This window comes from Schistocerca americana, chromosome 7, assembly GCF_021461395.2.
Source record: "Schistocerca americana isolate TAMUIC-IGC-003095 chromosome 7, iqSchAmer2.1, whole genome shotgun sequence".
In the NCBI taxonomy this organism is placed as follows: domain Eukaryota; kingdom Metazoa; phylum Arthropoda; class Insecta; order Orthoptera; family Acrididae; genus Schistocerca; species Schistocerca americana.
The window spans coordinates 605,166,770-605,194,610 of record NC_060125.1 but is presented as its reverse complement, the minus strand read 5'-3'; the positions used below and the strand labels follow the sequence as shown (position 1 = coordinate 605,194,610).

Genomic DNA, 27,841 nt, shown 5'->3' with positions numbered 1-27,841 from the left:
TATTTACAGTTTCTTCTACTGAATGTATCATAGATGCTTTAGACACAACCGTCAAGGCACCTAAAAGTATTTTTATGTACCTGCTGAACCTACTGGGAGGAGGAGGAAGGGCCATCAAACCACAAAACGTTTGAGCAGTCTTTTTTACTTTTCTTATTGCATAAACTAACTTCAAATTGACACCATATAAATTATGCACAATGTTCTAAGTCATTTTCTAGGTAGATTTATTGCAGGATCTACACAGAACAACTAATTTTGACGCTAAACCCTTTCTGCTACTTTGTTGTACAGTTATTTCCAGACAGCGTACACCATCACATTGTTTACATTTCGTCACTTCCTTTATCAAAGAAGACAAGATGCCCACATCAACAACAACAAATCCACTACAAACAGCGTCATTGTTAACACAAAAATTTGAATCACCAGGACGCGTGCCATGTGGGAGTTTCTTTCCTGAAGAACTGATACATAGGTTACTTTCAACAGTGTGGCTTGCTTTGTTTGTGAACTGGTTACCACGGAATTTCCTTTTATTGAATTTCTTGATGTGTGGCATAGTTTGTATTTATTGCATACTAAAGGATATGTACTTCCACAAATATATGTAGTGCATGGGCAACAAACATTCAGTAACACATGAACAAACTGCTTCAGCGAAACAAAAGTAAATACTAGCAAAGATAATCATTAACAGACACTAGAAACCTGCAATGTTACCAACGTATAAAATCATAAGTATAATCACTGGAAACAGAAAGTTCACAGTTCTTTTCGAAATAATACTGGTTTCCATAACAGAAATAAAGGTGTGGTCGCACACATGACCGTAACTTTAAAATTTTGTATATATAGGTCATTTTTTATTTGAAACCCTATAATGTATACATTAATGTAATCAGGAAAGACTATAGAATACAATAAAGTCATAAAAAAATTTCGATTTTTCCACCATTTATAAGTACCCTGTATCCTTAATCACAGTAGTGGTTTTAAAGGCATTTAACTTAAAGGTGTTGCATGTAAAATATATTTGAAAAATTAGTATCTTTAGAACATAAAGCTGTATTGTAATAAACAAAGTGTCTATGGCTAGAGCACAAAATGCAGTCAGAACATATCAAAGTGATTTTGATAAATGGTACACAGCTTGAACTACAAGCCAGGATATGCATTCTGAGCCACAAAAACCTGAATTTTGCCAAAAGTATCATTTAAACATCAAAACTAGTGGCAGCAAATATTGAGTATTATGTTCTTTTTACTTTATTATTAATTTTTGGTAAAGAAACTAGGCCAAGTAGTCTCAAAATGGACAAATTCATTAATATCGAGAGATCTATTTGCCCGACTGGAAATCTGCATACAGGAATGGAAAGCCGATAAAATTCTGGACTAAACTGAAGTATAATACATGTACATACAGCAGAAATTAGTAATTTTAAACATTCCAAGAAACGGAAGTTCATTCATTTGATTACTTTCTAAGCAAGGTCTCATTAGGGGGCCATCTTTATCGTGGCATTCAGGAGATTTTCTGGCAGCCTTGAATGCGCGCACATGCGTGTGTGTGTGTGTGTGTGAGAGAGAGAGAGAGAGAGAGAGAGAGAGAGAGAGAGAGAGAGAGAGAGAGAGAGAGAAAGGGGTTGGGGTGGTCTGCACACAATTTTGACCATGTCATCTTTGGGATTTATTGTTTTCATGTCCAGTACCATGAAATACTTAGAACATTTTCAACCAATCTTGGAGGCAGGAACATGAAATATTTTCATTTTCAACTTTAAAATTGTTTGAAAACAGTTGTAAGGATTGGGACTTGTATTTATCACATCTAGTACCGGTGACACAATACACACATAACAGAAGGTTATAATTATGCACGATTTTGGAGCAAGTGACACCTTCTTCAGGTAGAAGGGTGGAAAGGGAAGGAAGAGGGTTGAAGGAAAAGGACTGTAGAGGTGTAGGAAAAGGGGTAGATTTTAGGTAAGACACTCAGAACCACGGGTCAAGGGAGACTTACCGGACGGGATGAGAAGGGAAGACTGATTGCTGGGAACTGCACCGGATGAGATTTGAAAACCTGAGGGCTTAAAAGTGCATGACAGGGTAACATGCAAGACAGAGATTACTGCTAAAACATTGTGTACGAGCTAATAAAAGTGAGAAGCTAAGTGTATTGCACATAACAGAGGTAGGAGGGGGACAGGGAAAAACTGATAGGTAAGAAAATGAAAGACATAGAAAACTAAAATGGAGTGAAGAAAGAAGTAGTTACTGTGAAGAAATTCTGAGATGGAAGAAATTAACGTAAATTAAGGCCATGTGGTTGTCAAGAACCAAGGACATATTGTAGAACTAGTTCCCACCTGCAGAATTCTGAGAAACTGGTGACTGGGGGAAGAATCCAGATCCATGTGTGGTGGCATAAGGCACTGTGGTAACGACTGTCATGCTGTAGAACATGCTCCGCAACAGGATATTGCGAGTTGCCAGTATGCACCCTCTGCCTATGCCCATTCATCCTAACTGCATGTTATTACATGTGGCAGGCTGTGGACTTTGTCATATTTTTGTCATGTGAGCATTGAATATATTGTTACGATTAGTTGCAGCAATCTAGACTTGCAACTTTTGAGATTAATTCTCCACTTGGAACTTTGGTTTTAAAACTTAATTTTTGAGGAATTTTCTGGAAAAGTTCGCAGATTTTATGCAACATAGCTGCCAGGTTAATTATAACCTTGCTCTTAAGCAGTATTTGAGATTTTGTAAGTACCAGCTGATTTGATGATAATGTACAAAGTGAATAATTGCCGTTTACTGTTAAACTTACAAACACTGGGAGTTGAGTAGTCATTTCTGCACTGGAATAATTCCTGCCTCCATTTCTTTGTGTGACTAATTCTAGGGTAGCTGCAGCATTGCATTTGGTTGGTATCTCTGGTCAGTAACGAAGCCACTTGCAAAGTCTATCCATGCATTTGATGCCTTTTAAATGGTTATCTTTTGAAATTCATTTAATTTTCAGCTCGTGCAAAAGCATGTGGAGACTCCGAGCCATTTTATTACAAACAGCAATCCTTAAAAGTAGTCCAAAAGCAGATCACTGAGAAGTAATAAATGTCACACTGTGTCAAAACAAGAACTGCGTTAAACTAAACCACCAAACATCATTATGTTAGGTTGTGCAAGTGATTCAGCTGATAAAACTAAAGAAAATATTAACTTCTCACATCAATCATCTTATCAGATCACAAACATCCTTCTCACTGAATTACACCCTTAAACAAATCCTCTTCATTACAATAACCAAAGTTTTTTATAATACAACACAGGAAGGTAACAAATTATGTTTTCAAATTTTAGACTCTGACACAGTGCACAGAAACTTGAAAAGACTTGCAACAAGTAGCATTGCCATCATAAATAATCTGATTGCCCGTAGGTCTCTTATGCCAGTTTTCTTCTTCTACAGTAAAAAAATCTTGCCCTCTAATAACCTGACACAGAGAGAATTCACCTACAACACACGGTGAAAAATAAAACCATGTCATAAGTTGCAAACTGGCCTTCACATCCTTTCAAGTGTTTCTGAATACAGAATGTGTTTTGTGTAAATAATGGGATTTTCTCTGTTTTGTTATTGTACATCAATGACATACATCACTTGACAGAAGCACAATGGAACTGCTAATCCATCTACATGCAGACAAATGCAAAAACACTACAGCTGGTCATGTATCCACACATGCTGCTACACAGAGAGATGAGTTGCAGTTGGATAATATTGCAGATGTCCTTTGATCATTGCAATGTGTGTCGAATTATGGTGTCTCATGACTTTGAAATTAATTGCAATTAAAGAGTAAAGTAATAAATAGAACTTTGTGGATACAGAAACTAAAAGAAGAATAAATAGTTTTTATTTTTGGTCAGGAAATTGTTAGTAGTTGATGTGCCCATCTCTTCCATCATTAAGGAATCTATGAAAAGGCCTAATACCTTGGCAGCATACATACAAAACTGATTAATTATATCAAGTAGGGTTGGTATTGATTGTTAAATATCTAATATAAATATTTCTTAGGACGTGAATATCTTCTTCTTCTTCACCGTCACCTTGTCCCACGTTACGTAGGGTCGGCGTTGCTCTTCTGGATCCTTCTCCTCCATAGTACTCTATCCATTGCCTCTTCCTTCTTCCATCCTTTCTCCCTTAGGTCCCCAGATATCTTATCCTTCCACCTCATCTTCAGTTTTCCTCTCCTTCTTGCTCCTTCAGTCTTTATATCTTCAACTCTGTTTCCGATATACTCTTCCCCTTTTCTCTGTAAGTGTCCGTACCACCTTAGTCTGTTCTCTTGTATCTTTTTCCCCATGGGTCCCACTTTCACAGCTCCTCTAACAAATTCATTTCTAATCCTGTCCTTCCTTGTTACCCCACACATCCACCTCAGCATCCTCATTTCCGCCACTTCCATCTTCCTTTCCTGGACTACTGTGATTGGCCATGTCTCTGCCCCGTATATCATAGCAGGCCTTACCACCAACTTGTACACTTTCCCTTTCAACCCAATGTTCATTTTCTTGTCACACAACACACCAGTCATTTTCCTCCAGTTGTTCCAACCACAATTTATTCGGTGTTGTATCTCGCTTTCCAGTCCCCCGTCCCTCTGTATGTACGACCCCAGGTATTTAAATTTGCAGACCTATTTCAGGTCATCATCCTGGATCTTGCAAGACCTCATCTGCACATCCTTCAGTGCTAAATATTCTGACCTTGTCCTGCTAATTTTCATCCCTCTTTCTTCTAGTGCCTTCCTCCAATCCTCCAGCTTTTCCTCAAGTCTGTCGATGCTCTGCTCACAAAGCACATCATCCGCAAACATCATGTTCCACGGTGCTTCCTTCTTCACATCTTTCACTAGCACATCCATAACCAAGTCAAAGAGGTAGGGACTAAGCGCAGACCCTTGACGTAACCCTACTTTTACTGGAAACACCTTTGTCATGCCCACACTACTTCTCACCTGTGTCATTGCTCCTCTGTACATTTCCTTCACTAACCTCATATACTTCTCTCGCACGCACTGCTCTCTCAAGCTTCTCCATATTTCCTCCCTTGGGACTGTGTCATATGCTTTCTCCAAATCAATGAAAACCATATGTAGATCGGCTTGTAGCCCCCCCGTGTCTCTCCACTATCCGCCTTAAAGCATGTATTGCATCAGTCGTTCCTCTTCCAGGCATGAACCCAAACTGTTCTTCACACACCACAGTCTCCTTGCGTAATCTTGCTTCTATAACTCTTTCCCAAATTTTCATTGTGTGTGCCATCAGTTTAATACCTCTATAGTTACTGCAGTCCTGCACATCACCTTTCCCCTTAAATATTGGGATCAGTACACTAGTTCTCCACTCGTCTGGCATCTCCTCCTGTCGCCAAATCTTCTTCATTAAATCCCAAAGGAGCTCAATTCCCTTTTTACCGAGACACTTCCATACCTCAACGGGGATCTGGTCTGGGCCAACTGCCTTCCCATTTTTCATCTTTTCAACTGCCTGTTCAACTTCATCTCTACTTATATAGTCTGTCTGTAAACTGAAGAGCGAGCGAGCGAGTCCCCACTCTGCCTACCCTGCTACGTCGCAGGGCGCTTCTACAGGCTGTTTCACAACGTAGTACAGTCCCTGCCGCGGCGCGTGCTTTAAATCTGTTGTGACGCCTTGTGAAGATACGTCCTGCCTGCGTTTATTTTTAGGCAAGTGCGTTAAGAGTATAAGGAAAACAAAAACGATAGCTTCTTCAAAACAAAACATTATAGAGCAAATAATATTAACATATAATAATATTAACAGAAGTCAGGATTCTACTACGAACATAGAACCGAATGCCTATTCATGTGAATGTATGTTCCTCTATTCGTAAGACGAACCAGATATAGTCCAATCAATCTGTAGAATTTAAGGCTTTTCCTTGCTTTGTGTTTCTACTAAAAGGTAAACTTTTTCTTTGAAGGGCTGCATTGAAACTTAACAATTCTTGGAGCACGATGAGTGTTTAAAAAGTAACCAGAAATTTATAATTTCTTATATTGTATTAGTTCGATTTGCACTGCTTTTTTGGTCACTGTCTTCGTAAACATGTCTGAAGAGTATTTCCAGGTAAATCCCATTTCACGCAACGTCTTATGTAAAACACCTTTGTGCCAAGCAAAATGTATTTTTTGTTTCACGGTAGTAAGTAATTTCCGTAATGTGGGCACTATTTTTTTGGTTTATGTAAAAGTTCTCCATCATTTGTCGATGACCCATTCTGTGAAACTGTCTATAACAATGGGTTTCCTCCCTAAATTATTAGTTTTCCTTCGCGGCGATTCAAGGAAACCATGCACCTTGTTTTCACGTTCCTTCCTTATGCGTCCTATTGTGGCGAGGCTGACGTTTGCATATACTGCAGCCCTTTGATTGGGACTGGAAATATTAGCCAACAGTTTCTTTTGTGTCGCCTCCTTAACACACGTTCTTAATAATGTTAGAGACAATCGAACGCTCGTTAGTCCGCAAATACCTCCTCTTCTTCGTATTCTGCACATTTTCTTGCAATGCAGGGCGATTATCCATAACTTCTGGATACTGAAGTATATCAATGAGTACACAAAGTCAATTGACTGACACTGGCACCTAAGATTCCACGAACAGAGACGACGTATATCACTGCACGCCGAGCTACACCGCTAGACAAGTAACGGGCAACTGATTTTGGGTGCCCCTGTAGGCCAGTGGCAGGGTTCTTCCGGGAAAGGCCACTTCCCCCACCAAAACCGCTGCTCGCTCTTGAGTTTACAGACAGACTATATCCATCGTTAATCCTTCGTTTGCCCCTCCTTTTCAGTTTTCACTCTTACATTTTCTTCATTCAGCAATTTCTCAAAATAATTCAACCACCTTTGGATTATTTTTCCGTGGTCATGCAGAATTATTCCTGTTTCATCTTTCATTTGTTTTATTGCTGTTAGATCCTTAGAAGCTTTATCTCTTGATTTGCCTATCCGTATCATTTGTCTCATATCCTGATTTTTCTGTAGTTGTTCATATGTCTCCCTTACTGATTCAGCTTTAGCATTAGCCACTGTTCGTTTTGCCTCCTTCTTTGCACTTTTATATGCTTGCCATCTGCTGCACTTCCAGACATATCCGACTTCCTCTTATCATCTTTCTTTTCCTTCACAACCTTCTGCACCTCTTCATTTCACCACCATGCTTCCCTACCTTTTGGCACCCCTCTCCCAGGCGTTACCCCAAACACTTCCTCCCCGGTCTTCCTTATAACAACACTATCTATTTTCCAGGACTCTTGCACACTCTCTGCCAATTTTACCTTTCCCAGTACTTTTTCACTAAACTCCTCTCTCAAATTTTTATCCATTAATCTCCACCACTTGATTTTCCTATCACATTGATTTATGTGCCTCTGTCTTTTACATACTTTCATCTCACAATCCGCTACAATCAACTAATGTTGTGTTGCCATTCCTTCATCGTATATGACCTTAGTATTTCGCACCTCCCACTATTTTTCCTTCTACATAATATGTAATCAATTAGGAAGTGAATATATGGAATACAAAACTGCTTCTAAACAGAAAAATATGAACACTCCCAAAAAGTTTGTAATTTAGCACCACTAATAATAATCTATTGTAGTTCCTCCATCCCGACATTTTCCTAACACTGCTCTGTATCCCTAGGTCGTAAATTGCAGCCGTGAGCCAAAGTACACCCATCTGCTTTGCCTTTGATTTTCCCCAACTATTGCTGCCTTGGTCAGTGCCAGAACTCTCGCGCTCCTTTACTAGAAGTTTCTCCTCAGTCTCCTGATGACAAAGATGAATTAAATCATCCATATAGGACTGATGAGACTACTCACAACTCTCATAAGTTGGTTAGTGTACTTTGCCCCTCCCTTTCTTGTTGTTGTCACTGTCCACAATAGTGAAGTCTTTTAAGAAGATATGAGAGGAGTAAGATTTACAATAAACTTTTTACTTATCTTTTCTTGCTCAGTTGGCTCCAGTTCTTCATGTCTAGTGATCTAATTCTTGAGGCTGAAATTCTCACATTTTATGTTCTCATGGTTCAATTGATCTAAATAATTTTGAAGGGTGTATTTGCAGAATGTTTGTTTTCGGGATAATTTATTGTCTCACATTTACTATATCACACTGTCTTTTGAATTTTCACATTAACAAAGCCGAATTTACATTGTTCGTCCAAAATACAAAAAGAAGTCCAATCACATCAGAGGCTTACTCACTACTACTTCACTCTGGGGTAATAACAATATTCCAAAGGGCTTATAATTTTTCTTGTTAAATTAGTTTCTCTTAGTTTAGATTATTATTTTATAAATGAACCCAGAAATAAACATAATAAACAGTACTAGATTGCACAATTAATAACAGAAATTTTAAATGTGTCAAATATTTTGTAATTTCAAATGTTTCTAAAAAAACAAACAATTTTAACTGTACATTCAGAGCTAGTACATATCGATTGTAACAACAAAAATAAAGAAATTCCTTTTCATAAATTTTAGCCTGAAATCTAACTTATTGTGGATAAAACTATGTGAAACTTTTCAGAAAAGCATCTTAGATAATAATGACCTGTCCAAAATTCGAAAAATATTTCTGGTATTGACTACTACTGTTGAGAAAAAGTAATTCTAGAGGATGATGTCCCTTTACAATGGTGCGACGGATTTTTACGTGAGTGCGTGCGGTGCACCAATTGCGACGGATTATACGTTGCTGCTGCAATGCAATTTCCTTTATAATTTTTGTTCATCTACCTCTTTACAGCGGTAGATCTTCGCACGTAAAACTCCTGACTGCAGCTGCTTACGAGATCACAGAAAAGCAGTGTTGAGGAAACTGTAACCTCATAGCTACATGCCGGAGGCCGCTATAAGTAAAATTTGCTGAAAATTTTCTATGTACTTTAAAGAAATGATTCGGAAAGGGGATGTCACTCGTACTTTAAACATGTAGTTCAAATTTAAACCTTCAATAGATCTTTATTGCCGTTAAGCAAGATCATCAGCCCACATTTACAAAAATTACTAAAGTTTCTGCTCACAGTTATCACTATACCTAAAACAGCCAGAACTTTTACCTTCCCAAATTCCGAAACCAATTACTTGTAACACAGTCAATGATCAGCCAATTACTTCTGCACATGATATTCAGTGGTTGTCTTTAGTAATAGTTAATGCTCGCCATAAAATACTCAGTAATAATATACTCAGTACCGCCACGCTATATAATTCAAAGTTCACTCGCGATTTTCGTCGGAACGAATTATCACAACACTCTAAAGTTTTCATAAACAGTTTCTGGTCACTACCAGATACCATTAACACTGGACCATAACACAGAAGTCATCCCAAGACTTCATCTTACACATCATGCGAAAAGTCACATCCAGCATAACCGCCTCCAATCAAAGCTAGCTCGTGACTCCTCTCTCACTCTCCCACACTCAAAACTATATCTCCTCGCTAGGCGGCCAACCGTCTCATTTCTCATTGGCTGTCAGCACTTACGACCAATGAGAACTCACTTCTAGGGCACGGCTCGCGCCAAAATCTAGCAAGCACCAACCACTTCTCTAGGCTCATTGACGTCATCAAATTAAGTAACACAAAGCTCTCTAATTAAATAAACAAAACAAAATGAACTATAAACTTTACTCTATATCTGGAAATTTATTATGTAGTTGCGAATGTTCTGGCTGTCTTATACATAAGCATACATACTTGGACATCCGACATTCACTAGTAGGGGAACCACTAGTGGATTCGTTTCCATGTTACAGAGTTGGAATACTTGCCAGTTCCTGTAGAGAATTACATGAATGATTTTTAATACTGCCGAACATCCCACATACTCTCACGCCGGCATTCTCATTCACACACACCCTAACACACAATACACATATTTACTTAGAATTCTTGAAATTATTATTATAGAAAAGTCACAGAGGTTTTCTGAAACTAAAAACTTTCCAAATTTATATATGAACACTGAAAGTATTATCAGATCATCGTACATAGTCACTGAAGGTGAATTATCACATCACTGTATTTATTTAAATTCTTGACTGTCGGAAAATTAAATTTTTTTTTTAAGGAATTTTACTAACTTCCAAAATACAACTATTTTTGATCTCAGACTTTGACATATTGTTTGTTTTCACAACAGAAGGATGTACATCAAATATGACGTTCCTCAGGTTATTACTTTATTAGTTATTAATATTTTTAGTTTCGTATAATGTAAGTGGCCTGCCAGCGCTACTCCACTGCTCTCACACGCGCAGCTGCAACAGATGGTCGTGACGTCAGTCTGCAGGACACAACTCGTCCGTTACTGACCGTATAATACTCTACCGGCTTACATTGCAGCCCACATACATTCTGAAGTAAAGCTTTTAATAGACAAATGGGTGATTGCGCACTAGTTGCGACACCACAATGGGAAAGCTCATCTTCGTTCCTAACCACTGTACTTGGGCACAGCGAGTATCAAAAAACACGAAAAGGTGAGCAGAGAGGCGCTACTTCAGATAAACAGCACATGCTCTAGTGAGAAAACAGTAATGAATGCATATGATGCCTACTTTGATCCTCGTCTTAGATATTGAGGTACCTTCTGGGGAAACTCTAAAACAGCTAATAGGACTTTTAAACTACAAGAAAGGGCCATTAGAATCTAGTTTGGGTGCACGCTTAGAGACTCTTGTAAACCACTGTTTAAGAAATCTGGTATTCCTCCATTACCAATGTGTACATTATGGAAACCCTTTTATTTTTTTAAATAAATGTAATACGTAAGGACTGTAGACTACAAAAAAACTGTGAAATACATTATCACTTTACCAGACAAAAAAGAAACTTACATATAACCCAAATCAGCACAGCTCTGTGCCAAAAAGGCACTTTTCACATGGGAGTTAAACTTTATAACAAACTTCCTGAAAACATAAAAGCTGTTACTGAGGTCAATACCTTTGGAAAATCTCTAAAGACATATTTATAGCGTCACTGCTGTTACTGCATTGACTAATATTTAAATTTATGAAGTGTGTTATATAAATACTTATGTATAAAGTGTATTATTGTAACCTTAAATACATACGCCTAGAAATGACTTTCAGCTGTATAACTTGACTTCTCCAATGTCTTATGCATAATCTGCTCAGTAGACAATAGGACCAATAAATACAACGGTGACAACGACAACAGCAACAGCATTTGAATGGAGCCACTAATAGCACACAAGCATAAATGGTCGCCCAGTGACACTGAGTGAGAAGATCTATCTGTGCTAGGAGATGCCAAAAACAGATAAAATATATAACACAAAGTGCTCAGAATGCAAACTGCACCAGACAGCAGTTAAATCTCAAGGTTTTTTGACTCATTACCAGTATCCCCAGATATGACACACACACACACACACACACACACACACACACACACACACACACACACACACACACACAATAAATAAAGACTGCTGTGATATAAAGTGTTGGACACTGTGTAAAATCTGAAAGCACCACCATGTTTCAAGCATTTTGTGTGCTGTAGTGCAATCTGTTTTCTTATTTTTGCCATGAGAATAATGATTTGTGAGGTCTCAAAATGAGTGGAGTGAAAATGTGCATCAATCCACTTACAGTGTATAGCACCAACATTTATCACATCAGAGTGCTCGGTCTCTTTCTATTTCAGAGTGTCACAGCTGAAGTTGTACCCAGGGAGGAGGGCATACACGGGCATATCGACACGACTGAGGGTGCTGCATGGGGAATTTTGTATAACTAAATTCTTTAGTGCTTAATGATGTCAGTACCTTATTTCATTTCTGTTCAGCTTTTCAGTCTAACATACTCATTCACGGTTGTCAAGAAGGCCATACTGATACAATCCATACAAAATTTCACAGTCTCTGTGCCTCCACTGCCTACAAATGTGCTGTACTAATAATACACGGTGCTCACCCGCAACTATATTTAAGGAGTTGGGCATTCTGACTGCTGCTTCACAGTATGTTTATTCCCCCACTACAGTTCAAAAGGAACAGTGAGGTACATAATTACAAAACTAGAAGAAAAAATGGTACTCAGTACTCAATATTAAGGATGTCTTTAACACAGAAAGGGGTGCACAATGCTGCAACAAAAATTTTTGATCACTTACCCAGCAATATAAAGTGTCTAACACACAGCACGGTAAAATGACAACTCCTTCTGTTCCTTAGAAGGATTTCTATGTTTGTAATGTGTAAAAGATGGTGGGTAGGAATTGCTAACTCAATCTGTATATCTTGTTTTCATTTTGGGGGAGGAAAAAAAATGGTGATGTTTAGAGTACAAATAGATGTACATACTAATTTTCAAAATGAATGTAAAGTGACTCATTCCACATCATGACGATTTATCGTGCAGAATGATCTGTGGAACATGAAAGTAACTAACAGAAGAAAAAATAAAGAACAGTTTGATGATGCATTTACCAGAGTAGTTAAGTACTGCTCACAGTGCCTAGAACCACTGACATTTTTAATAAACCAGTCTATGGAAGTCCTGAGTCCATCAAAGCCCATAAAGCGATTTCTTTTCCATAGTCTTAGGTCAACCAAGTCAGCAACTGCAAATTTCATGAGACACACAATGACAGCTTTAAATGACCAAAAGAAAGTTTGGGTTTGTTCCTAGATCTAACCAAAGCTTTTGATGTGTGTGTCATGTTGTGACAAAGCAAGTTGGGAGTTTTTCTTTTTTTTTTTTACTTCCCCTCCTGTTTTGCCACCTGCCTCCTTAAAATTCATTTTTTCACTTTTAACTAATTACCATTAACATATGTGAGTATAGTCCGCATTTCCATAAAAGAGAAAGGTTGGTTCCTGGTTTAACGAATATAACACAAGGTTTAATTGGGTGCTTAGTTTTATGTAAGTAATTGATTCTCTAATTTATTTTGACTATTCCTAGTTAGTATCTTTTGTTATAGGGTGAAATCAGTAATTGTTTCATAACTTAAATTCTATTGTTGACTTATGAACAAACAAATTCTGTACTAATTATAGACATTTAGAGGAACAACTAATAGTATTCTTAAAAGATCTATTTGGTTCTATTCGAAAACATGTTAGCAAAGCCAGCCCTGAATTAATCACGAAATAATTAACAGTTTTGTCAAAAGTATTGTTTGCATAGCGATATCTGTTAATTTCATCATTTAAACAGATAATTCAGCTTAACCTCCTCAGTAGAAGAAACTCTGAAACAGAAGGAATTTTTTGATGTATTCAGTTAATTTAATGAGTTAAGTTTTAATTGTTATTTCTGTAAATTAAACATCAAACAATGTGTAGTTTCAGTGTCTATTATTGTAAGGAAATATAAGGGCCAGATTTTTGGTCCTGACACAGTCAGTCCACGGCCAAATTTCAGACATGGAACCCATTTTGGTTAGATCAACAACAATGCATCCACTTAACTGTGAAATAAGTGTTACACCAATAGGCCATGTGTTAAAAGCAATGACAGTGTCCATTCCAATTCATCTGAAAGACTGCGAAATGTGTGGTTAGGTTTTTACTGCTCATAGATGTTCAACAGTAAACTATTGTAGCGGTATGTGGATGTTTGCCTGCAACCTATTAATGAGGCTTATCGAAAGTTTTAAACAATAGTGCACTCGCCATACAACTGTGTACTATGGGGAGGGGGGTGTGAACAGTGAAAGTAAAGAACTGTGAAACGCAAATGTGCACCTGTCAACTACATCACTGAAGTAGTCTGTGTCGAACTTCCAAATCATAATTTTCAGTTAGTGTAGCAACACAGTACGTCGACACCAAGGACAGCAAACGAAGAAACAAAGCAGGCAAACATCACAATGCTACACTGTAGCAGAAACTTGATCAATACAACATGAGAGGACATTGCTGACCTTATACAATCCTTTGTAAAATAAAAGCCCGCTGCTTTTCATTCTTTACATAAATGATATGAGTACACCATCATCAATACTGATGATACACCTCTTATAGCTACTGATAGCACTAAGAATGAACTGGAGAACAGACATGCTCTGAATACAGAAAATGCAACACGGTCTTTTAGCAGCATTTTTTTTTTTTTATCTTGTTGTTGTCATGGTCTTCAGTCCAGAAACTGGTTTGATGCAGTTCTCCATGCTGTTCTACCCTGCGCAAGCTTCTTCATCTCCCAATACCTACTGCAACCTACATCCTTCTGAATCTGATTAGTGTATTCATCTCTTCGTCCCCCTCTACGATTTTTGCCCTCCACGCTGCCCTCCAATACTAAATTGGTGGTCCTTTGATGCCTCAGAACATGTCCTACTAACCGGTTCCTTCTTTTAGTCAGATTGTGCCACAATTCCTTCTTCTCCCCAATTCTATTCAGTACCTCCTCATTAGTTATGTGATCTAGCCATCTAATCTTCAGCATTCTTCCATAGCACCACATTTCGAAAGCTTCAATTCTCTTCTTATCTAAACTATTTATCGTCCATTTTTCACTTCCATACATGGCTACACTCCGTACAAACACTTTCAGAAACAACTTCCTGGCACTTAAATCTATACTCGATGTTAACAAATTTCTCTTCTTCAGAAATGCTGTCCTTGCCATAGCCAGTCTACATTTTATATCCTCTCTACTTCGACTATCATCAGTTATTTTGTTTCCCAAACAGAAAAACTCATTTACTACTTTAAGCGTCTCATTTCCTAATCTAATACCCTCAGCATCACCTGACTTCATTCAACTACATTCCATTATCCTTGTTTTGCTTTTACTGATGTTCATCTTATATCCTCCTTTCAGGACACTGTCCATTCCATTCAACTGCTTTTCCATGTCCTTCGCTGTCTCTGACAGAATTACAATGTCATCTGCAAACCTCAACGTTTGTATTTCTTCTCCACGGATTTTAATTCCTAATCGAAATTTTTCTTTTGTTTCCTTTACAGCTGGCTCAATAAACAGATTGAATAACATTAGGGGTAGGCTACAACCCTGCCTGTCTCACTCCCTTCTCAATAACTGCTTCCCTTTTGCACCCCTGCACTCTTATAACAGCCATATGGTTTCTGTACAAATTGTAAATAGTCTTTAGATCCCTGTATTTTACCTCTGCCACCTTCAGAATTTGAAAGAGAGTATTCCAGTCACAATTGTCAAAAGCTTTCTCTAAGTCTACAAATGCTAGAAACATAGGTTTGCTTTTCCTTAAGCTATTTCTAAGATAAGTCATAGGATCAGTATTGCCTTGCATGTTCCAACATTTCTATGGAATCCAAACTGATCTTCCCCAAGTTCTGCTTTTACCTGTTTTTCCATTCATCTGTAAAGAACTCGTGTTAGTATTTTGCAGCCATGACTTGTTAAACTGATAGTTCGGTAATTTTCACACTTGGCAACACTTGCTTTCTTTGGGATTGGAATTATTATATTCTTCTTGAAGTCTGAGGGTATTTCGCCTGTCTCATAAATCTTGCTCACCAGATGGTAGAGTTTTGTCACGGCTGGCTCTCCCAAGGCTATCAGTAGCTCTAATGGAATTTTGTCTATTCCTGGAGCATTTTTGAGACTTAGGTCTTTCAGTGCTCTGTCAAATTCTTCACACAGTATCATATCTCCCATCTCATCTTCATCTATTTCCTCTTCCATTTCGATTTCCATAGTACAATGGTTTCACTAATACAAAATCTTTCACCAACAGTGTGCCGGCTCTGGGACCACAAAGTTGCAATGGAGACAGGTAATATTAAGTGCTCCCCAGGGTTTGCTACTAGGTCCAGTACACGTCTATGCATAACTACAACTCACAAAATGGCATCAGAATCTCTCCATGCTCTGCAAAAACATAAAAGGATTTTTCATTCGGAACTGGAAAAGGAGCTCATACAAACATCTGCGCTCTTGACTGATGATTACAGCTATGTTATCCAGCAAATACTTTCTCAGGAATGCTCACAGTGCTCCAGGCAGTCTGCAACCATCTTTGATGTTTAATCAAACAAAGGAAACTGCAGGTAGGAATATCAACAATGTAGGAAAAGATTGTTACTTACTGCAAAGAAGACACTTCAAGCTGCAGACACAAATCACACACACACACACACACACACACACACACACACACACAAAAGCAAGCACACCTCATGTGCACACAACCACCAACTCCAGTATCTCGGGCCAGATGTTTGTAATTTTGATCATCTTAAGCACAGTTATGTCACCTACGTGCTAACTGGCATAGATATTTCAACACACACTGCCTGGTTCACAGTACTGCTGTTAATTAATTAAAGTGCGATGCACAGAGATTAGCATGTGTGAAACCCTGTGCAAATGGAAGAAAATATCTGAAGGCCCTAATCTGGTAAGGCTAAATAAATAAATAGATGACTATTTCCCTTGACATTGATCGTCTCCTCTCTGATGGTTCCATCAATAGCTCTTTCCACATTAAGTCCACCAACTACCAACACTACATGCTTTCCAACAGTTGCCGTTCCTTCCACACCAGAAAATTCCTCCCATAGAGCCTGGCCACCTGGGGACAGCACATTTGCAGCAACAAGAACACCCTTGCACAGTATGCTGCAGGTCCTACCAAGGCCAGCACAGACAGACACTATCCCCCACCCCCAGACCTAGTCCACAAGAATATTTGCCATGCCATTTTCCCAAATACTCCCAACACCCCCAAGAACAAACTACACAGGCGTGCTGTCCCCTTTGTCACCCAGTACCATCCTGGACTGTAACAACTAAATCATATCCTTTGTCACATCTTTGATTATCTAACATCACACCATGAAATGAGGGATATCCCGCCTAGGATCCTTCCAAACCCTCTTAACATGGTGTTCTGTCACTTACCCAACTTCCATAACATTCTAGTCTATCTCTATGCCATGCCCAATCCTAATACCTTGCTACAGGGATCATATCCCTATAGATATGCCCAATCCACCCATTCAGCACTTCCTATTCCAGCCCGTCACAGGCTTATCCCACTCCATCTGAGGCCGGGCCACACATGTGAAAGCAGCCGTGTCATATACCAGCTCTGCTGCAACCACCGCACAGCTTTTTATATTGGTATAACTACCAATTAGCTGTCCACCAGGATGAACGGCCACAGCTAAACTGTGGCCAAGAGTGGAGCAGACCACCCTGTGGCACAGTGTATAGCTGAATATAACATATTTGATTTCAGTGGCTGCTTCACAGAATGGGCCATAAGGATACTCCCCTACGACACCAGTTTTTATGAACTGTCCCGATGGGAATAACCTTACAAAACATTCTCTGCTCCCAAAAGTATCCTGACCTCAGTCTACAGTAACCTACTGTCCCCACGCCCTGCACTCAACAGTTTCCACCCCCTCTGTCCTATCATGTCCTCCTTATTAACGTCTCCTCACCCTCATTGTGCCGCTCTCTGACAATGCACCGGCCCATTTTTTTTCCCCACCCTGCTCCTCTCCTGTTCTGTTCCCCCCTCCCCCCCCCCCCTCCCACACACACGCATCCCTGTCACACAGCCTCCAGATGCTGCACCTGCCGTCTTGTAATGCCACCATATACTTCCTGCACACCCCACCAGACAGCGCTCCCCCCCCCCCCTCCCCCAACCGTACCCTGCTATGTCTCCTCTTTCCTCACCCCACCCCACGTTGCTACTTTCATTCAACATGACAGACGTATTCTGGTAGTAGCTGTCAGAGATAGCATTCATGGGTGTTTGAGGTGTGCTTGCTTGTGTGAATGTGTGTGTGTGTGTGTGTGTGTGTGTGGTGTGTGTGTGTGTGTGTGTGTGTGTGTGCGCGCGCGCACGCACGCGTGCATGCGTGTGTGCGTTTCCTTTGCTGAAGGAGGCTTTGGCTGAAAGCTAAATGTGTAACAGTCATTTCACTGAGCCTATCTGCAACTCACCATGTCATCTATATAGTGAGTAGCAATCTAATTTTTTCCTAATACTGTAAATTAATATTTGTATATAACTACTGTCTAATCAAGGTAGTGTATAATAAAAATGAGATTTTTGGCAAAACCGGAACAGACTGCAAGAAATATCCAAATATTGAGTTAAAGTAGCAGTTTCTACAAAGCCCTCACCAGTGTGCACCACAAGACTTCCTAGGCATTCATAGTAATTGCTTGCGGGCTGTAACACCAGCAACTGTTAAGTGAGACTCCATCACGGAATCTGTTACAAAGCAAAGAAATAGTAAGAGCATTTGTATCCTTCACATTCTAGGCCATATTTTTTCTTAATATTCTGATTGTACTTGATCTTCTACATAGCAAGGTTTTAAGAAAACTGGGAAATTTTCAAACACTTTCAAATTCACAGCCTCATATCTTTTTGAGGATTTGAGATAAATTCTGGCAGTTCACAATGAGCTGTAATAATCACTCCTCTCTTAAATGAAAATGTTTTCACTCGGATTACATAATTAGGCTCCGAGATACGATCCCGCTTATGTACAGGTGTCGAATCCGTAAAGTCAAAAATATCGGGTTCACTTTACAGGAGTGCAGTCTCTGACGTCCGGCCAGCACAACTGCCCGAGAGTAAACTTTTGTTCTCTTTGATAGACATTATGACAGTTCTACATCTATTTTTAGCTGAGTTTGTCATGTCCAAAATTAATTGGATGGGACAACTGCAACAGATCAAGTTCACAAACTGGAGTGTAATATGCTGTATTCAGTATCTCCTAACATATATTTCTACACTGTGTCCCTCCTTGTACCAAAATAAATTAATTTTAGAGACCTCTGAATGTGAGGGTCAGCGTGCACTGGCCCATCTTCTTCCCCACCCTGCTACACACACACACACACACACACACACACACACACACACACACACACACACATCACCCAGCCTCCAGAAAGCACGTCCTACTTTCTATCTGACTGTAATTTTTTGGTAGGGCAAAAGGCAGCTGGAGGTGGCACATTAATCTCCTCTCACTCACTCAGTACTTACTGAACAGACTCCAAGGCCAGACGGAGAGGCAGCATTTTAACAAAGCTGCGCCTGAGGGAAATCAGTGTCTCTCCACTGCACCCCATAACCCTTTACCTCTAAAGAATAGCTATACCATGTCTCTACTGTTACAGATACATGAGACATGCAATTTACCTACAGTTGGGATCAAGTTTTCTGTGATGCACTGATGCAAAGAAGTGAAATGGTGACATCAACAAGTGTGCAGTGACATCAGCAAGTGTGCAAACAATACATTAATCAAATGGCTATCTTTAACAGAATGCAACTTACCAGGCAGAAAACAATAAACTTTGTCAGCTCTTCAATGTCCCTGTCATTAACATTGTGGTTTTTTGCTGGAATATAAATAATCGGCCTCCCACTGACATCTCTGTGACGCAGCACTCTTGCTTTCTTCCCTTCCACATGCTTCTGGATAATTGGATTTTTTTCATTTAACAATTCGACACCGTACTCCTTACGCCATTTGTTGGTTTTCAGAATTGCCTGAAAGAAAAGTTTTCTTTATTGTGTGATGTTTGACTGATGAGCAAAAATTGCTAATAGAAATGATTAGTGTGACATAAATTTGAAGTCGTAATACCCACACAACAAATGCTATTATTACACTGAGAGCCCTTGAGATAGATAATAAGCAGTAAACATGAAAGTTCTGAATAAGTAGTTTTCTGCATAAGATATTTCTCATTTTGGGTCTCAAGGGACACACAAAGGGACTAAAACAATAAGGAGATATCAAAAAGTAGTAGCTAAAATGATTGAAACATAGAGAATGAGTAAAAGTAAAGACTCACTCCCATTTCACTTGTGAGCAGACTCATACATCTTGATTAAGTGATTTTTACCATCATAGATACATCGTACATAATGGTGAGATCAAGACGTCAGTGACTTGTCAGAGGCGTTTTGTTTATATTACCATATACCAGATGAATCAGACAATGGAAAGTCCAGAATGGAATAATGACAGAGACAGTGGTCATCCGTGTGAGTTGCATTTGTGTAAATGTGTTTGTGTATGTTGTCTAACTCAGGTAAAGGCCTTTTGGCCAAAAGCTTACTTGTCTAGCAGTCATTTTGTTGTGCTTGTCTGTGACTCAACATCTCAGCAATGTGGTGAGTAGCACTCTATACTTTGCAATCTATAATTTTCATAAAATATACTAGATGAGTTTGCATTGATGCAATGTGACACAGATAATGTAAGATAAACATGTTTTTGGTAGCTTGTTGCTGTTGTGGTGGTCAGTCTGAAGACCAATTTGATGCAGTTCTCCATGCTAGTCTATACTGTGCAAGCCTCTTGATCTCTACTGCAATCTACATTCATATGTACCTTCTTGCAGTATCTCACAATTTCAAAAAGTTTTGAGACTAGATTGACAGAAAATAGGGAATAGTTATGGTGGTGGTTTCAATGCTTCAGGTGTTCTACATAACCTCCCCCCATTTGAGTACACTGCACAGACCATTCACACAACCATTGAAACTGTCAGAAAACTCCTTTGGCAGCAAGTTGTTCAATTCACATATCACAGTAGCTTGAATGCCAGTTTCACAATCAAAGCACTGACCCTCCATGTAAATTTCTGCATTTTGGCATTTTGTGGTAGGCTTCTATTGATAATGTAAGATTTCGTCGCATGTGATGATTTTTCCCAGGAATGAATTGTCTGTGTTTTGCATTTAAATCAGGTTGCGTCATCTGCCCAAGCATTGTCGTTATTGTCTGGGAGTCAAGCTTCGCAGGACAAGAACATGCACACTTTTCTTTTCTTCAAAACTTTCTGGACAACATCATTAGATTTAGAGACGATGTTCCACTTTGATTTGTGACATGATAAATGTTCACACACTAAGTCTGCACGTTCAGTACTTAACACTGCCTGCTCACAGCTGTCTGGTCAAACGCATATCTGTTGTTTACAGTTGTTAGTTCATGCTGGCAGTGTAGTTACTGCACTGGCATTGCTTACATGCCAGGAATAAAATCAGTCTCAGAACATTTTGTTCATATGGTGTATTCACGCCTCAGTCTGCCGCTAAAGTTTCTACCCGATCACACTTCCATCCGTTACCAAAGAGACTATTCCTTGAGGCCTCAGGATGTGTCCTGCCAATCAATCCTTTCTTTTAATCAAACTGTGCCATAAATTTCTTTTCTTCCACAGTTTGATTCAGTACTTCCTCATTAGTTACCTGACTTACCCATCTAATCTTTAGCATTCTACCATAATACTACATTTCAAAAGCTTTTATTCTCTTCTTGTCTAAATGTTTATTGTCCACATTTCACTTATGTACAATGCTACATTCCGAAAAATTTAAATTTATCTTCAATGTTATCATATTTCTATTTTCAAAAACATTTTTGCTATTGCTTGTCTGCATCTTATGTACTCTCTACTTTAGCCATTCCAGTTTTCTTCTGCCCAAACAGCAAAACTTAACGTGTGACGAAGCAAACTGGGATAATTTTTCTGCCCCTCGTTTTGCCATCTGCCTCCTTAAAATTCATTTTTTTAAATTTTAATTAATCACCTTTAACATACGTGAATATGATCTGCATTTCCATAAAAGAGAAAGGTTGGCCCTCAGTTTTGAAGAATATAGTACTGGCTCTAATTTTGTGCTCAGTTTTATGTATGTAATTAATTTTCTAATTTATTTTGACTATTCCTAGTTAGTATCTTTCATTACAGGGTGAAATCAGTAATTGTTTTGTGACTTAGAGTCTACTGTTGATGTATAAACAAACATAAATTCTGTACTAATTATACACATTTGGAAGACGAAATACTAATAATCTTAAAGTATCTATTAGGCTCTATTCAAAAACATTTTAGTAAAATCAGCCCTGAGTTAATTTGTCAAAGGTATTGTTTGCATAAAGATATTTGTTAATTTCATGACTTAAACAAATAATTTGGCTAACTCTTGCAGTAGATAAACTGTTAAAAAGATGCAATTTTCGATGTATCCAGTTAATTTAATGAGTTAAGTTTTAATTGTAATTTCCGTAAATTAAACTTTGAACAATGTGCAGTTTCAATACCTATTATTGTGATAATATATAAGGGCATGATTTTTGGTCACGAGACAGTCATTTCATGGCCGAGTTTCTGACAAGGACCTTGTGTTGGTTAGAACAACAGTACAGTAAGTGTTACTCCAATAGGCTGTGGATAAAAACAGTGACTGTGTGACTGTTTCAACATGTACCTGTTTATTCTTCAAGAGCTGTGAATTATGTAGTTATGTTTATACTGCTCATAGATGTTCAACAGTCAACTATTGTAGCAGTATGTGGAGGTTCGCTTGCAACCTATTCATGGGCCTTATCAAAGGTTAAACAATAGTGCACTGGCCATATCACTGTTTATTATTGGGGAGGGGGGTTGTGAACAGCAAAAGTAAAAGACTGAAACGTAACTGTGCATCTGTCGGCTACATTATTTACCATAGTCAGTGTCCAAATTACAAACCCCATTTTTTCAGCCAGTGCAACAACGCAGTACATCGACACAGAGGACAACAAACGCAGAAACAAAGCAGGTGAAACCACTACATGTAGTGCCCTTGTGGGTGAGGAATATTGTATGTTGGCACAATAAGCTAGAACTCATGAAAACTTGACAGTGATGTGTGAACTCGAGTGATTTTAAACGATGATACAGCCAATCAGTACTGGGGTTTCATAGTGAAGAAGGTGCAGCAGCCAGTCAGTGAGTGGGTTCTATGGAAGCAACCACTGAGTACAGGAGCAGCCCATCAGCACACAGGTGGACACAGATGACCAGAGGTAAACAAGACACCTTGCCAAGAGAATTACAACTTGCCACAGTCATGCAGACGATGGACCAAGTTGACAACCACAACAGCAGCAGCATCAGAGCAGCAGAAGAAGAGTGAATGAGAACAAGGTAATTCATTGTAAAAGCTGTGTTATATTAAGTGATAAATAATAAGTGACTTTAACGAACAAGTCAGTGTGACTGAGGACAAAGCTGTAGAGGTTAAGTTTTTAAGTGAACCGAAACACCTAAGTGTGACTGGTTCTGTAACCGACTATAAGTCAGACATGAATGTGACTTTCATGGATGGGGACGAATGTCCTATTGTAAAGAGCGAAATGGACAAAAACAGTACTGAAGTGGGTGAGATCGTTAAGGTTAAGGAGGAGGAATCTAGTAGCAAAAGTCAGCAAGGACCAAAGTTTATGACATATGGACAAGTGGAAGGTATATTATGAATAATATAAGTACAACAGAAGACATTAATAGTTTGAGAGAAGGCAATTAGGAGGGTGGAAAATAGTATAAAGAGAGTAGTACATAACACTGATGAAAAATTAACATAGAGTAGTAAATGTGTAGAAGAGAGAGAAACTTTGTGATGACAATAGTAGGAAGGTGGAGGTTTCCGAGAAACAATAAAAATAGAGTTAAAGTTGAGAAACAAATTGATCACATTAGAAATGATTTAGAAACGGAGGTAGAAACCAAGTGTGCAGTAGAGGTAGAGGAAAAACTGGAAAAAGTAAATGAAAGAGAAGATTCAAAATTGGCTAAAATAGAGAAAAAAGTGGAAGAGATACCAAATCTAAAGCATAGCTTAAGTGAATGTGTGTCTGATTCTGACTGTAGTTGTAATGATGATAGCAACAATGAGTAATGATGAATACAGTAGTGATGAAAATTGGGTATTTGAATCTATAATTAATAATTAGGGCAATGTATTAAGAAAAAGAAAGGATCTGTTGTATGAATATCATCACATGGTAAGTAAAAAGGAGGTGTGTCAAACAGTAATAATGGCAAGTGTACAAGGTAAAAATGTTAAGTGTTTCCTAGACAGTGATAGTGATTTGAATGACATTTCACAAGCAGTTTTTGAATCTATTCAGAACACTGAGGGTATAGTAGTGATGTATGTTTCTGGAATAAAAATTATTGGTGCTACTAATAAGCTGTCAAAGAGTGTGAAAGAAGAGGTAATATTAACTGTGGAGTTGGCAGGACAGCTGTTGGGATGCAATTTGTTGGTGATTCAAAATCGCAGCAGTGATGTAATATTTGAGACTAATTTCTTGTGCAATTAGCAAGTAGGGGGTTCAACATTCTGTGTTGGATTCATTATGTGGCAATAATGCTTATTCCAGCTGCGTGTCTTGTTTTTCGTGTTTCCTGAGGCAGTCAAACTCTTCTACTATCCTATCTGTAGTTTATAAGTGAATCACAGATATTCTATCTTCGGCTTTCACGTCATTTGGTACAGTAGGATTCTTCAGTACAGAAATATGTTAGAAAAAGTTTCTCCAGTGTTATCTGTGTGTGTGTGTGTGTGTGTGTGTGTGTGTGTGTGTGTGTGTGTGTGTGTGTGTGTGTGTGTGTGTCTGTGTGTGTGTGTGTGTATTATGTTGTGTTAGTGATAAGTGATATAATCATAAGAGGATGGAAGAAAATAAAGTGGTAACATGATTAAAGAATTTCTGTCAAACAAATGGAAGGAAAATTGAAAACGAAAGGTGTCAGCATATGTGGAGGATAATTGACATATGAAATAATCAGCTCATTGGTGCAGCAGCAGAGGCAATATGCAGTAAAAATCATCTTGAATACCAGATCTTAATATTAACTGTGGTATAGTAGAATGTTGTTGTTCAGTGCAATCAGTATATTGAGATAACTATCTACCTTAGAAGTGTGTCATGGTAAAGTCGTTTCTAGCATTAAGGAATTACAACTTTAAACATAGTTGCCTGGAGTAATGTGTGAGGAAAGAGCAAGCAAGGTTTGTATGTATATCGCCCTTCAGGCTAGATTATCAAGCAAATTGATGGAATACAGTGGAATAATAGCTTTTCTAAGTGATAATTTTGTCCAATCGGTAATGAGAGTTAAGTTTGCCTTAGCATAAGGATCTGTTACTGTGGAGTGTTTTTCAGTAGAATCAATTTTGCAGTGGATGAGCAGAGTGGGTGTTTATTTATTAGATAATGAAGCAACAATGAAATAATAAAATAACGGATAATATTAGGGTCTTAATGGTTAGGGAGCCTGTCTCTGCAGGAGGGACATTTTTTTGAGAATGCAATCCACTAGTTAACAAGCTAAGAAATGTAAGTGTAATAATGCTGCTGACAGACACGATTAATGAAAAAGATAACTGTATACAAACAAATGTGGTGCAATTATCTTGATGATCTATTTGTGAACCAGGCAACATTAGGTACTGTTTATAATGTGCAGTTCATGACACTGCAGTTGGTAATGAGAGATTAACAGAAAGAGCAATATTTACAAGTCGTATAAGGCTGCATCACTGGACCTATAGGTTATCTGAAAACTTCTATTTGTCTTCTGAGGAATTATGAGCTTGAGGTGGTAATACTGAAATGAAGAACAATAATTTTGCTGATTAGCTAATAACTGTGGTGCTAGACTGATATGAATATTCTGACAGGTCAACTATTTGGTAACATTTTGTGATTTTGTGAGGATTTAAAGTTCAGGATGGATGAGAGTAGTGCTCAGAGTGGAGTAGAGAAGTGGGACAATGATTTGGTACAACTTCCATCCCCTTAATTTTGATTTGGATAGTAATTAAGCTATGTAATGGTGACTATTCTTTTCTCATAATGTAATGATTAGCAAATCTATGCTACAGCACATCTTGATTTTTTTCTACAGGTATTGCACATCTCAAGTTTCTGATATTTTGCAAGTGGGAAAGAAACAAAAGTCTTCCAAGTTTAACCAGTTTCAGACAGTTATGACTTATATTAATGTTTTGTTGTGTAAAGTGTACCTGATTTTAAAATTTTGTCTAGTCCACACCTTTCATACTATAGTCAAATTTAGTGCTAATTATTGTGAGATTACGAGAACTATGTAATGTATTTATTTATGATGTAATGACTATAATTTGCCATTAGTATTAAACATATTTTTTTAGATTTAAGTTACAAGTAAAAGTAAATGTACTAAACTAGGATATTTTGTCTAATTTTTTCATGTACATTGGTGGAGGAGGACTACCCCCAAGGGACCTGATCGCAGTGCCTTTCCTAACTAGCTGCCACTTGAACCTGTTGAAGGCGTGGACAGCTTGGTGAGAAAGTGCGTTAAAGATTAATAACAAGACAGGACTTGTAAAAAGCAGTATGTGTTTTAAAATGTAATCCTTGTTTAGCCCAAAAAGGACATCTCTTATGATGAAGATGCATAAATTTTGTTAAAAACATAACCTGTAGATATTTTGTGATATGTATGTAATTATTTAGTATGGGGATTTATGTATGGCCTGTTCACATAAGTACAAATTTGAAAAAAAACTATATGTCCTATAGTCTTTGATAAGATTTCTTATGTATTTTTTTTTTTTTTGTGTAAATTTTATACCCAATATCTGGCATCACTTGTGGTCACTGAATTGCTCATTTAGCTATTTGCAATACTATCTGGTCAGTCCAATGAGGGGGTGATGTAACAAAGCAAGCTGGGATAATTTTTCTGCCCCTCCTGTTTCGCCATCTGCCTCCTTAAAATTCATTTTTTTAATTTTAACTAATTACCATTAACATACGTGAATATTATCTGCATTTCCATTAAAGAGAAAGGTTGGCCCTCAGTTTTAAAGAATATAACATCAGATCTAATTTTGTGCTTAGTTTTATGTATTAACTGATTTTCTAATTTGTTTTGACTATTCCTAGTTAGTATCTTACATTACAGTGTGAAATCAGTAATTGTTTCTTAACTTAAATTCTAGTGTTGATGTGTAAACAAATATAAATTCTGCACTAATCATAAACGTTTGGAAGACAAAATACTAGTAATCTTAAGAGTATCTATTTGAAAGCATGTTAGCAAAACCAGCCCTGAATTAATTCCAAAGTAATTAACAGTTTTGTCAAAAGTATTTTTTGTGTAATGATATTTGTTAATTTCATGATTTAAACAAATAATTTGGCCTACCTCTTGGAGTAGAAGAAACTGTTAAAAAAACGCAATTTTTCGAGGTATTGGAGGTACGTGTAGGTATTGGAGGTACGTGGAGGTTCACTTGCCATCTATTCATGAGGCTTATCAAAGGTTAAACAATAGTGTACTGGCCATATCACTGTGTATTATTGTGAGGCTGTAAACAGCAAAAGTAAAAGACTGCAAAACGTAACTGTGCCTCTGTCGGCTACATTATTTACTGTAGTCAGTGTCCATATTACAAACCCCATTTTTCAGCCAGTGTAGCAATGCAGAATGTCAACACAAAGGACAACAAACGAAGAAAAAAAGCAGGTGGAACGGCTACAAACTACTTTTAATGTCTCATTTCCTAATTTAATTCTTCCAGCATTGTGTCATTTAATTCAACTGCATTCCATTATCACTGCTTTACTTTTGTTGTTGGTCACCTTATAAGCTCTTTTCCAAAAACTAGCCATTGGTATTCTAAGCTCTTTGCTGTCTTTGACAGAATTGCTATATCATCGGCAAACCTCAAAGTTTTTACTACTTCTCTCTGAAGTTTAATGTCATTTACAAATTATTCCTAGGCATCCTTTACAACTTGCTCAATGTATGAATTATGAATTGAATGACACTGGGAACAGACTCCAAAATGGTCTCACTCCCTTCTCAACCTCTGTTTCCTTCTGTTAAGTTATGTGTATGTAGACAGGGCACCTAAAAT

The 27,841-nt window shown here is 38.1% G+C and overlaps 1 protein-coding gene across 2 annotated transcripts in view; it reads right to left on the bottom strand.

Moving 5' to 3' along the window:
* Positions 1–27,841, bottom strand: part of LOC124621876 (CRAL-TRIO domain-containing protein C3H8.02) — a 69,425-nt gene that overhangs the window by 13,604 nt on the left and 27,980 nt on the right. For both annotated transcript variants that reach the window (XM_047147342.1, XM_047147341.1), the window contains exon 3: positions 19,418–19,633. In XM_047147342.1, the coding sequence (XP_047003298.1) occupies positions 19,418–19,633 (216 nt within the window). The remainder of the gene's footprint in view (positions 1–19,417; positions 19,634–27,841) is intronic.